Source organism: Nerophis lumbriciformis, linkage group LG04 (assembly GCF_033978685.3).
Source record: "Nerophis lumbriciformis linkage group LG04, RoL_Nlum_v2.1, whole genome shotgun sequence".
Classification (NCBI taxonomy): domain Eukaryota; kingdom Metazoa; phylum Chordata; class Actinopteri; order Syngnathiformes; family Syngnathidae; genus Nerophis; species Nerophis lumbriciformis.
In genome coordinates this window covers 4,386,842-4,399,633 of record NC_084551.2, presented here as the reverse complement: position 1 = coordinate 4,399,633, position 12,792 = coordinate 4,386,842, and the positions used below count along the sequence as shown (strand labels likewise).

The 12,792-nt window shown below is 43.4% G+C and overlaps 1 protein-coding gene across 1 annotated transcript in view; it reads right to left on the bottom strand.

The window, feature by feature from the left end:
* The window catches only part of g6fl (g6f-like), a 68,250-nt gene extending 60,784 nt beyond the window's left edge, over positions 1-7,466 (bottom strand). Inside the window, exons 1-2 of the mRNA XM_061947640.1 lie at positions 7,394-7,466; positions 6,931-7,263 (exon numbers count right to left, since the gene is read on the bottom strand). Of these exons, the coding sequence (XP_061803624.1) occupies positions 6,931-7,263; positions 7,394-7,466 (406 nt within the window). The remainder of the gene's footprint in view (positions 1-6,930; positions 7,264-7,393) is intronic.
* Between the last annotated feature and the right edge of the window lie 5,326 nt (positions 7,467-12,792).

The following is a 12,792-nucleotide window of genomic DNA, read 5'->3' as shown; positions in this document are numbered from 1 at the left end:
TCGCGCCTGCGCTTTCAAAATAAGAGTCTCCGAAAGCCAGCGCAAACAAGCTAGCAAGCTACGGAGTTTGCCGCCAGTGTATTTCTTGTAAAGTGTATAAAAACGAATATGGAAGCTGGACAAATAAGATGCCAAAAACCAACCACTTTCATGAAGTATTAGACAGAAAGGAGGAACTTTTTTTCTCCTCCATTTGAAAACGTGGACGTTTGTCATCACTACTGTCTGATTACAATCAATGCAAGTCATCGGAATCAGGTAATACACCAACTTATATTCTTGTCAACATGAAAGAAAGGAATCTATATGTGTTAAACATGCATGTATATTCATTAAAACACCTTTAACATGTAAACAAAAACGACAAAATAAATAAATATAAATTATATACTGTATATATCAATGTATGTATACATATATATATATGTGTGTGTGTATATATATATATATATATATATGTGTGTGTATATGTTACTCTTAAGTTACTCAGTACTTGAGTAGTTTTTTCACAACATACTTTTTACTTTTACTCAAGTAAATATTTGGGTGACTACTCCTTACTTTTACTTGAGTAATAAATCTCTAAAGTAACAGTACTCTTACTTGAGTACAATTTCTGGCTACTCTACCCACCTCTGTCTATTACAAATGACAGTAATTGTGTTGAAGAATACCCAAACCTCTAGGTCAGGGGTGTCAAACTCATTTTGGCTCAGGGGCCGCATGGAGGAAAATCTGTGCGAATGCGGGCCGGACTATTAAAATCAAGACAACTTCAGATTGTTTTCTTTGTCTTACTTTGGCCAAAAATAGAACAAACACATTCTCAAAATATTACAAAAAAAATCCATGAAGGAAAGAAGAAAGTGAATGAATATTTATGACTAAATACAAACCCCGTTTCCATACGAGTTGGGAAATTGTGTTCGATGTAAATATAAACGGAATACAATGATTTGCAAATCATTTTCAACCCATATGCTGCAAATAATAATTAACTTACAATTTCATGGCGGCAACACGTGCCAAAGTAGTTGGGAAAGGGCATGTTCACCACTGTGTTACATGGCCTTTCCTTTTAACAACACTCAGTAAACGTATGGGAACTGAGGAGACACATTTTTTTAAGCTTCTGAGGTGGAATTCTTTCCCATTCTTGCTTGATGTACAGCTTAAGTTGTTCAACAGTCCGGGGGTCTCCGTTGTGCTATTTTAGGCTTCATAATGCGCCACACATTTTCAATGGGAGACAGGTCTGGACTACAGGCAGGCCAGTCTAGTACCCGCACTCTTTTACTATGAAGCCACGCTGTTGTAACACGTGGCTTGGCATTGTCTTGCTGAAATAAGCAGGGGCGTCCATGGTAACGTTGCTTGGATGGCAACATATGTTGCTCCAAAACCTGTATGTACCTTTCAGCATTAATGGCGCCTTCACAGATGTGTAAGTTACCCATGTCTCGGGCACTAATACACCCCCATACCATCACACATGCTGGCTTTTCAACTTCGCGCCTATAACAATCCGGATGGTTCTTTTCCTCTTTGGTCCGGAGGACACGACGTCTACAGTTTCCAAAAACAATTTGAAATGTGGACTCGTCAGAACACTTTTCCACTTTGTATCAGTCCATCTTAGATGAGCTCAGGCCCAGCGAAGCCGACGGCGTTTCTGGGGTGTTGTTGATAAACGGTTTTCGCTTTGCATAGGAGAGTTTTAACTTGCACTTACAGATGTAGCAACCGACTGTAGTTACTGACAGTGGGTTTCTGAAGTGTTCCTGAGCCCATGTGGTGATATCCTTTACACACTGATGTCGCTTGTTGATGCAGTACAGCCTGAGGGATCGAAGGTCACGGGCTTAGCTGCTTTTGTGCAGTGATTTCTCCAGATTCTCTGAACCCTTTGATGATGTTACAGACCGTAGATGGTGAAATCCCTAAATTCCTTGCAATAGCTGGTTGAGAAAGGTTTTTCTTAAACTGTTCAACAATTTGCTCACGCATTTGTTGACAAAGTGGTGACCCTCGCCCCATCCTTGTTTGTGAATGACTGAGCATTTCATGGAATCTACTTTTATACCCAATCATGGCACCCACCTGTTCCCAATTTGCCTGTTCACCTGTGGGATGTTCCAAATAAGTGTTTGATGAGCATTCCTCAACTTTATCAGTATTTATTGCCACCTTTCCCAACTTCTTTGTCACGTGTTGCTGGCATCAAATTCTAAAGTTAATGATTATTTGCAACAAAAAAAAAATGTTTATCAGTTTGAACATCAAATATGTTGTCTTTGTAGCATATTCAACTGAATATGGGTTGAAAATGATTAGCAAATCATTGTATTCCGTTTATATTTACATCTAACACAATTTCCCAACTCATATGGAAACGGGGTTTGTACATTTACATATGCATAAAAATGTTTTTTTTTGTGTGTTTTTGTTTTTCCAAAACACAATATAGAATGTGAGATACAACAGGATAATGCATACATTTATCATTTGTTTTCAAAACGGTTACAAAAAAGTGGGACCCCAAAAATTTACTGTGGGACCCCATTTTTATGACTTGATGGGGTCCCTGGGGCCATAGATAATTCATTCGCGGGCCGGATCTGGCCCGCAGGCCTTGACTTTGACACCACTGCTCTAGGCCAGGGGTCGGCAACCCGCGGCTCCGACCCTCCCGATTTTCCCGGGAGAGTTCCGGATTCCAGTGCCTCTCCCGGAAATCTCCCAGATTTTCACCCGGACAATAACATTGAGGGCGTGCCGTGATGGCACTGCCTTTATTAGCGTCCTCTACAACCTGTCATCGCGTCCGCTTTTTCACCAAACTATCTGCGTGCCGGACCAGTCACATGTTGTATGCGGCCTCTGCTTACACATGTAAGTGACTGCAAGTCATACTTGGTCAACAGCCATACAGGTTAAAAGTTAAAGTTAAAGTTAAAGTACCAATGATTGTCACACACACACTAGGTGTGGCGAAATTATTCTCTGCATTTGACCCATCACCCTTGATCACCCCCTGGGAGGTGAGGGGAGCAGTGGGCAGCAGCGGTGGCCGCGCCCGGGAATCATTTTTGGTGATTTAACCCCCAATTCCAACCCTTGATGCTGAGTGACAAGCAGGGAGGAAATGGGTCCCATTTTTATAGTCTTTGGTATGACTCGGCCGGGGTTTGAACCCACAACCTACCGATCTCAGGGCGGACACTCTAACCACTAGGCCACTGAGTCGGTACACTGAGGGTGGCCGTATAAACAAGTTTAACACTGTTACAAATAATGCGCCACACTGTGAACCCACACCAAACAAGAATGACAAACACATTTCGGGAGAACATCCGCACCGTAACACAACAAAAACACAGTAGAACAAATACCCAGAATCCCATGCATCCCTAACTCTTCCGGGCTACATTATACACCCCCGCTACCACCAAACCCTGCCCCCCCCAACCCCGCCCACCTCAACTGACGCATGGAGGGGGGGGGGTGTATAATGTAGCCCGAAAGAGTTAGGGATGCATGGGATTCTGGGTATTTGTTCTGTTGTGTTCATGTTGTGTTACGGTGCGGATGTTCTCCCGAAATGTGTTTGTCATTCTTGTTTGGTGTGGGTTCACAGTGTGGCGCATATTGGTAACAGTGTTATTGTCCAACTCTTTAATTTCCGATACCGATATCAACCGATACCGATATCAACCGATATACACAGTCGTGGAATTAACACATTATTATGCCTAATTTGGACAACCAGGTATGGTGAAGATAAGATACTTTAAAAAAAAAAAAAATAGAATAAAATAAGATAAATTAATTAAAAACATTTTCTTGAATAAAAAAGAAAGTAAAACAATATAAAAACAGTTACATAGAAACTAGTAGTTAATGAAAATGAGTAAAATTAACGGTTAAAGGTTAGTACTATTAGTGGACCAGCAGCACGCACAATCATGTGTGCTTATGGACTGTATCCCTTGCAGACTGTATTGATATATATTGATATATAATGTAGGAACCACAATATTGATAACAGAAAGAAACAACCCTTTTGTGTAAATGAGTGTGAATGAGTGTTAATGGGGGAGGGAGTTTTTTTTGGGTTGGTGCACTAATTAGGGCCCGCATGGCCCATTGCATAAGGACTCCCTTATGCAATGGGACATAAGGACCTATTGAATTTGTAAGGTTTTATTCTTTCTTTATTATTATTCTTCCGCCGCCTCTTTGAGCACTAATTTGACCCACTTAACATGCTTCAAAACTCACCATACTTGACCCACACATCAGGACCTGCGAAAATTGTCTTTTAATAAAAAAAACGAACCCCAAAACTCAAAATTGCGCTCTAGCGCCCCCTAGGAAAAAAAAAACTAGACTGCCTGTAACTCCCACTAGGAAAGTCGGAAAAAAAGTTAAAGTTAAAGTACCAATGATTGTCACACACACACTAGGTGTGGCGAGATTATTCTCTTCATTTGACCCATCACCCTTGATCACCCCCTGGGAGGTGAGGGGAGCAGTGGGCAGCAGCGGTGGCCGCGCCCGGGAATCATTTTGGTGATTTAACCCCCAATTCCAACCCTTGATGCTGAGTGCCAAGCAGGGAGGTAATGGGTCCCATTTTTATAGTCTTTTATAGACATGAAACAAAAACCTCTATGTAGGTTTGACTTAGACCTAGTTTTCATATTTGTATATCCTCGGGCAAAAATCAACAGGAAGTTGGCAATTCCCCCTTCAAGACAAAAAAGTACTAAAAACAGTCACTTTTGCCTTTTTGAGCTGCAATTTGACCCCCTTAACACGCTTCAAAACTCACCAAACTGAACGCACACATCAGGACTGGCAAAAATTGTGATCTAATAAAAAAACCTAACCCCAAATTTAAAAATTGCGCTCTAGAGCAATTTTTGAATAAAACGGAGAAAAAAACTGCTCCTCGGAAGAAAAAAATGACAAAACTGCCTGTAACTCCCACTGGGAAGGTCGGAGAGACATGAAACAAAATCCTCTCCGTAGGTCTCACTTAGACCTACATTTCATAAATTGACAACCCCCAGCAAAAATCTACAAGAAGCTTGCTATTCCCCCTTCAACACAACATTTTTGTAAAAACCGGTCACCTTTCTTCAAACATTATCTCCTCTGAGCGTGTTTGTTGTTTCGGCTTCAAACTAACACAGGAGAGAGATTGAACCCTTTTGATTAAAAGTTATCGAAAGAGTTTTAATACCGGCTCCGGTTTTGATTTTATGACCCTTCAAAGAGCCGCTGCGCTGATGCTGCTGTTTTTTCAAGAAGGCTGCTTAAAAGCAGGAAGCACCAGCGTGCCCACACAATGCAGACAAGGTAGGTAGACTAAACAAAAGTATTGGGAGAATTCGGACTAAAAGTAGACAAAAGTATTGGGACACTTATGACGAAAACTGAACAAAAGTATTGGGACACTTAGGACTAGCACCTGCCAAAATATGCGGGCCCGACCAATGCTGCTTGCAGCTTGAATTAGGGCCCGCAATGGCCCATTGCAAAAGGACTCCCGAAGGGAGTCCTTATGCAATGGGACATAAGGACCTATTGTTATTGTAACGTTTTATTCTTTATTATTCTTCCGCCGCCTCTTTGAGCACTAATTTGACCCACTCAACATGCTTCAAAACTCACCATATTTGACCCACACATCAGGACCTGCGAAAATTGTCTTTTAATAAAAAAACCAAACTGCAAAAATCAAAATTGCGCTCTAGCGCCCCCTAGGAAAAAATAAAACTAGACTGCCTGTAACTCCCACTAGGAAGGTTGGAAAGACATGAAACAAAATCCTCTATGTAGGTCTGACTCAGACCTAACTTTCATAATGGTACATTTTCGGGCTAAAATCAGCAGGAAGTTGGCAATTCCCCCTTCAAGACAAAAAAGTACTAAAAACAGTCACTTTTGCCTCTTTGCGCTGTAATTTGACCCCCTTAACATGCTTCAAAACTCACCGAACTGAACACACACATCAGGACTGGCAAAAACTGTGATCTAATAAAAAAACCTAACCCCAAATTCAAAAATTGCGCTCTACAGCAATTTTTGATTAAAACGGAGAAAAAACTGCTCCTCGGAAGAAAAAGATTACAAAACTGCCTGTAACTCCCACTGGGAAAATCGGAGAGACATGAAACAAAAACCTCTATGTAGGTCTCACTTAGACCTACATTTCATAAATTGACAACCCCCAGCAAAAAGCAACAGGAAGTTTGCTATTCCCCCTTCAACACAACATTTTTGTAAAAAGCGGTCACCTTTCTTCAAAATCTATCTCCTCTGAGAGCGTTTGTCGTTTCGCCTTCAAACTAACACAGGTGAGAGATAAAACCCTTGTGATTAAAAGTATAGATGGGATTTTTAATACCTGCTCCGGTTTTGATTTTATGACACTTCAAAGACCCGCTGCGCTGATGCTGCTGCACTGCTGTTTTTTTAATATGGCTGCTTAAAAGCAGGAAGCACCAACATGCCCACACAATGCAGACAAGGTAGGTACACTAGACTAAAGTCTTGGGACACTTCAGACTAAAAGTAGACAAAAGTATTGGGACACTTAGGACTAGCACCGGCCAAATACGCGGCGGGCCCGACCAATGCTGCTTGCAGCTTTAATTGTAAGTGTATCTTGTGTTTTTTATGTAGATTTAATAAAAAAACAAACAAAAAAAACCGATACCGATAATAAAAAAAACGATGCCGTTTCCGATAATATCGGACATCTCTAATTTTGAGTTTAATTGAATAAAAAAATAAAATAAAAATAAAAATAAAAATAAATAAAAAAACGATACCGATAATAAAAAAAAACGATACCGATAATTTCCGATATTACATTTTAACGCACATCTCTAACCACAACCTTTGGTTGTAAGTTCCTACCGGACATGAAGGCCACAAGTATTGTCTTCTTCTTGACTATCCTCCCCTGCTGCTTAATGAAGCACTTGTAAAGGCCAACATCGTGCATGGTGGGTTGGAAGAATAGAGAGAAATCCCCCGTGTCATAGAAGTACGGGTCAGCCAGGCGCATGGAGGGATGGTAGGCGACGCCGGAGAATTTTTCGCGTTTGTTGGCCGACAGCGCCAGTTTCCAGTCATCCGCACCGAGTGGCTTGACCACCCAGTTGATGTCCACGACGCCCCTCGCTTCCCTATCGATGCATCTTAAGAGGCTGCCGTGGTTCGGTCTTCCCACCATCACTTCATCCCAGTCTAAAAGGGAAAAAAAAGAAAAAGAAAATCACACAATTTATCTCCAACTGAGTCACTTGAAAGGCCGCTCAATGCAGGTTGACACGGCACATCACAACATGTATAGAACTTCTCGGAAAAACCTGAATACCTTTGGCGCCGACGCCAGCGGAATGACACAATGTCGAGGCGACGAGAACAAAGGTGAGGAAAAAACACTCCATCGCATATAAACACTCGGGCTGCTACAGCAAACTAAATATTTGTGTGAGTGTTGTGCATCTTTCAGCCTAACAGGATGCATGGACAGGAAACATCATGTGTGCGTTGGCCTGATAGCCATAAAAAAAACAACTATCTTCAACAATTAATACTCTACGTCAGTGTTTTTCAACCTTTTTTGAGCCAAGGCACATTTTTTGCGTTGTAAAAATGCAGAGGCACACCACCAGCAGAAATCATTAAAAAAACGAAACTCAGTTGACATCGGGGACGGTACCTCTGGATTGGCAGACCGGGGTGGTGGTTCCTCTCTTTAAGAAGGGGAACCGGAGGGTGTGTTCTAACTATCGTGGGATCACACTCCTCAGCCTTCCCGGTAAGGTCTATTCAGGTGTACTGGAGAGGAGGCTACGCCGGATAGTCGAACCTCGGATTCAGGAGGAACAGTGTGGTTTTCGTCCTGGTCGTGGAACTGTGGACCAGCTCTATACTCTCGGCAGGGTCCTTGAGGGTGCATGGGAGTTTGCCCAACCAGTCTACATGTGTTTTGTGGACTTGGAGAAGGAATTCGACCGTGTCTCTCGGGAAGTCCTGTGGGGAGTGCTCAGAGAGTATGGGGTATCGGACTGTCTGATTTTGGCGGTCCGCTCCCTGTATGATCAGTGTCAGAGCTTGGTCCGCATTGCCGGCAGTAAGTCGGACACGTTTCCAGTGAGGGTTGGACTCCGCCAAGGCTGCCCTTTGTCACCGATTCTGTTCATTACTTTTATGGACAGAATTTCTAGGCGCAGTCAAGGCGTTGAGGGGATCTGGTTTGGTGGTTGCAGGATTAGGTCTCTGCTTTTTGCAGATGATGTGGTCCTGATGGCTTCATCTGGCCAGGATCTTCAGCTCTCGCTGGATCGGTTCGCAGCCGAGTGTGAAGCGACTGGGATGAGAATCAGCACCTCCAAGTCCGAGTCCATGGTTCTCGCCCGGAAAAGGGTGGAATGCCATCTTCGGGTTGGGGAGGAGACCCTGCCCCAAGTGGAGGAGTTCAAGTACCTCGGAGTCTTGTTCACGGGTGAGGGAAGAGTGGATCGTGAGATCGACAGGCGGATCGGTGCGGCATCTTCAGTAATGCGGACGCTGTATCGATCCGTTGTGGTGAAGAAGGAGCTGAGCCGGAAGGCAAAGCTCTCAATTTACCGGTCGATCTACGTTCCCATCCTCACCTATGGTCATGAGCTTTGGGTTATGACCGAAAGGACAAGATCACGGGTACAAGCGGCCGAAATGAGTTTCCTCCGCCGGGTGGCAGGGCTCTCCCTTAGAGATAGAGTGAGAAGCTCTGTCATCCGGGGGGAGCTCAAAGTAAAGCCGCTGCTCCTCCACATCGAGAGGAGCCAGATGAGGTGGTTCGGGCATCTGGTCAGGATGCCACCCGATCGCCTCCCTCGGGAGGTGTTTAGGGCACGTCCGACCGGTAGGAGGCCACGAGGAAGACCCAGGACACGCTGGGAAGACTATGTCTCCCGGCTGGCCTGGGAACGCCTCGGGATCCCCCGGGAAGAGCTTGACGAAGTGGCTGGGGAGAGGGAAGTCTGGGCTTCCCTGCTTAGGCTGCTGCCCCCGCGACCCGACCTCGGATAAGCGGAAGAAGATGGATGGATGGACAGTTGACAGTAAAAAGTCGTTGTCGCAATTGTTGGATATGACTTCAAACAATAACCAAGCGTGCATCAATATACAGTAGCTCTTGTCTCAAAGTAGGTGTACTGTTACCACCTGTCACATCACGCCCTGACTTATTTTGTTTTTTTTTGCTGTTTTCCTGTGCGTAGTGTTTTACTTCTTGTCTTGCGCTCCTATTTTGGTGGCTTTTTCTCTTTTTTTGGTGTTTTCCTGTAGCAGTTTCATGTCTTCCTTTGAGCGATATTTCCCGCATTTACTTTGTTTTAGCGATCAAGAATATTTCTGTTGTTTTTATCCTTCTTTGTGGGGACATTGTTGATTGTCATGTCATGCTCGGATGTACTTTGTGAACGCCGTCCTTGCTCCACAGTAAGTCTTTGCTGTCGTCCAGCATTCTGTTTTTGTTTACTTTGTAGCCAGTTCAGTTTTACTTTCGTTCTGCATAGCCTTCCCTAAGCTTCGATGCCTTTTCTTAGGGGTACTCACCTTTTGTTTATTTTTGGTTTAACCATTAGACCAGGAAAAGGGAACCTAAGGCTCTCGAGCCAGATGTGGCTCTTTTGATGACTGCATCTGGCTCTCAGATAAATCTTTGCTTAACAGGATAAGTAATGAATAATTCCGCTGGTAATCACAGTGTTAAAAATGACGTTCAAAATATAAAACATTCTCATGCATTTTAATCCATACCGCACCTGTTCAAGAAGACGCATTAATGGTAAGAAGAATTGCATTTATTATTGGTTAGCTTCAGAATACCAATGTTATTGAAAAGAATAAGAGACATATTATACTATAAAAATGTTGGTCTTACTTAAAAATGCACGCATTTAGTTGTATTCAGTGTTAAAAAAATATTATATGGCTCTCACGGAAATACATTTGAAAATATTTGGCTTTCATGGCTCTCTCAGCCAAAAAGGTTCCCGACCCCTGCATTAGACACTTTTTTACCTGCACGCTGCCTCCCGCTGTTTCCGACATCTTCAAAGCAATTAGCTACTGGCTGCCACCTACTGATATGGAAGAGTATTACACGGTTACTCTGCCGAGCTCTAGACAGCACCGACACTCAACAACAACACATCATTTGCAGACTATAATTACTGGTGGGAAATTATGCAACTTCACCTAATTGGCCCCAAAAATATTTTTTGCAAACCCATCCATCCATCCATCCATCTTCTTCCGCTTATCCGAGGTCGGGTCGCGGGGGCAGCAGCCTAAGCAGGGAAACCCAGACTTTCCTCTCCCCAGCTACTTCCTCCAGCTCTTCCCGGGGGATCCTGAGGCGATCCCAGGTCAGCCGGGATGAGATAGTCTTCCCAACGTGTCCTGGGTCTTCCTCGTAGCCTCCTACCGGTCGGACGTGCCCGAAACACCAATAATTATAACTTGCAAATAACGTGCCGTTAGTTATTGTCCGTGCTGTGTGAAACTCGGCAGGGTAACCACGTAACACTCCATGTCAGTAGGTGGCAGCAGGTAGATAATTGCTTTGTAAAAGTCGGAATGTGTCGGGTGAGACGAGGATGGTTTGTTGTGATCCCAATATGCCGACCACAGCGGGAGGCAGCGTGCAGGTAACCAAAAATGAACGAAAGGGAAAGGAAAGGGCAATGGCTATGCAAAACGAAAGTAAAACTGAACTGGCTACAAAGTAAACAGAAACAGAATGCTGGACGACAGCAAAAACTTACGGCGCCCACAAAGTGTCATGTTTGTGTAATCATGTTTTGTTTTAAGTCATGTTTTGTTTAGTTTATGTCTTTTCACTCCCTTGTCTTGTCACCATAGTTACCCATTAGTTTCACCTGTCATGTCACGCACCTGTTTTGAGTCACGCACTTGTTGTTAATCATGTCTGTTATTTAAGCTTTTCATTTTCTGTTGTTCGTTCTGGAGTCATAGCCTTTCTCACCCTGCTATCCTCGCGTTTCAAGCCCTGTTCACGATCCCATGCCACAGTAAGTTTGTTTATTAAGCCACAGTTAGTGTTTTGTTTAATTGTTCATAGTTTCTGCCAATGTGCAAGTTTTGTGTTTTATAGTCTAGTTTTGTACCTCCGCCCCTGTGCGCGCCTTTTGTTTGATCCTTTCTTTGTAGTTATAGTGTTAAATAAATCATGTACCCACCTTCAAGCCATGTCCGATCCAAATTCTCTTGCATCTTGGGAAAACAAAAACTCCACAGTCCAAGTCTTGACACAAAGTACATCCGTACATGACATGACAATCAACAATGTCCACACAAAGAAGGATAGCAACAACGTAAATAGTAGGGCTGCAACAACTAATCGATTAAAATCGATTATAAAAATAGTTGGCGATTAATTTAGTCATCGATTCGTTGGATTTATGCTATGCGCAGAGGCTACTTTATTTTTTTATTTTTTTTAAATAAACCTTTATTTATAAACTGCAACACTTCAGAAAACCACTCTCAGTAACTACATGGGTAACTTACACATCTGTGAAGGCACCATTAATACTGAAAGGTACATACAGATTTTTGGAGCCACATATGTTGCCATCCAAGTAACGTTATCATGGGCGCCCCTGCTTATTTCAGCAAGACAATGCCAAGCCACGTGTTACAACAGCGTGGCTTCATAGTAAAAGAGTGCGGGGTACTAGACTGGCCTGCCTGTAGTCCAGACCTGTCTCCCATTGAAAATGTGTGGCACAACATGAAGCCTAAAATACTACAACGGAGACCCCCGGACTGTTGAACAACTTAAGCAGGATGCAGTGCGTCCCAACTCTCTCGTTTGAGTCACACATTAAGAGTGTTACTAAAACGGCCTTCTTTCATCTCCGTAATATCGCTAAAATTCATTCCATTTTGTCCACTAGCGACGCTGAGATCATTATTCATGCGTTCGTTACGTCTCGTCTCGACTACTGTAACCTATTATTTTCGGGTCTCCCTATGTCTAGCATTAAAAGACTACAATTGGTACAAAATGCGGCTGCTAGACTTTTGACAAGAACAAGAAAGTTTGATCATATTACGCCTATACTGTATATACCTTTATATACCTACAGTATATATATATATACCTATACTGGCTCACCTGCACTGGCTTCCTGTGCACTTAAGATGTGACTTTAAGGTTTTACTACTTACGTATAAAATACTACACGGTCTAGCTCCGTCCTATCTTGTCGATTGTATTGTACCATATGTCCCGGCAAGAAATCTGCGTTCAAAGAACTCCGGCTTATTAGTGATTCCCAGAGCCCAAAAAAAGTCTGCGGGCTATAGAGCGTTTTCTATTGGGGCTCCAGTACTATGGAATGCCCTCCCGGTAACAATTAGAGATGCTACCTCAGTAGAAGCATTTAAGTCCCATCTTAAAACTCATTTGTATACTCTAGCCTTTAAATAGACCCCCCTTTCAGACCAGTTGATCTGCCGTTTCTTTTCTTTTCTCCTCTGCTCCCCTCTTCCTTGTGGAGGGGGGACACACAGGTCCGGTGGCCATGGATGAAGTGCTGGCTGTCCAGAGTCGGGACCCGGGGTGGACCGCTCGCCTGTGCATCGGCTGGGAACATCTCTGCGCTGCTGACCCGTCTCCGCTCGGGATGGTGTCCTGCTGGCCCCACTATGGACTGGACTCTTACTATTATGTTGGATCCACTATGGACTGTA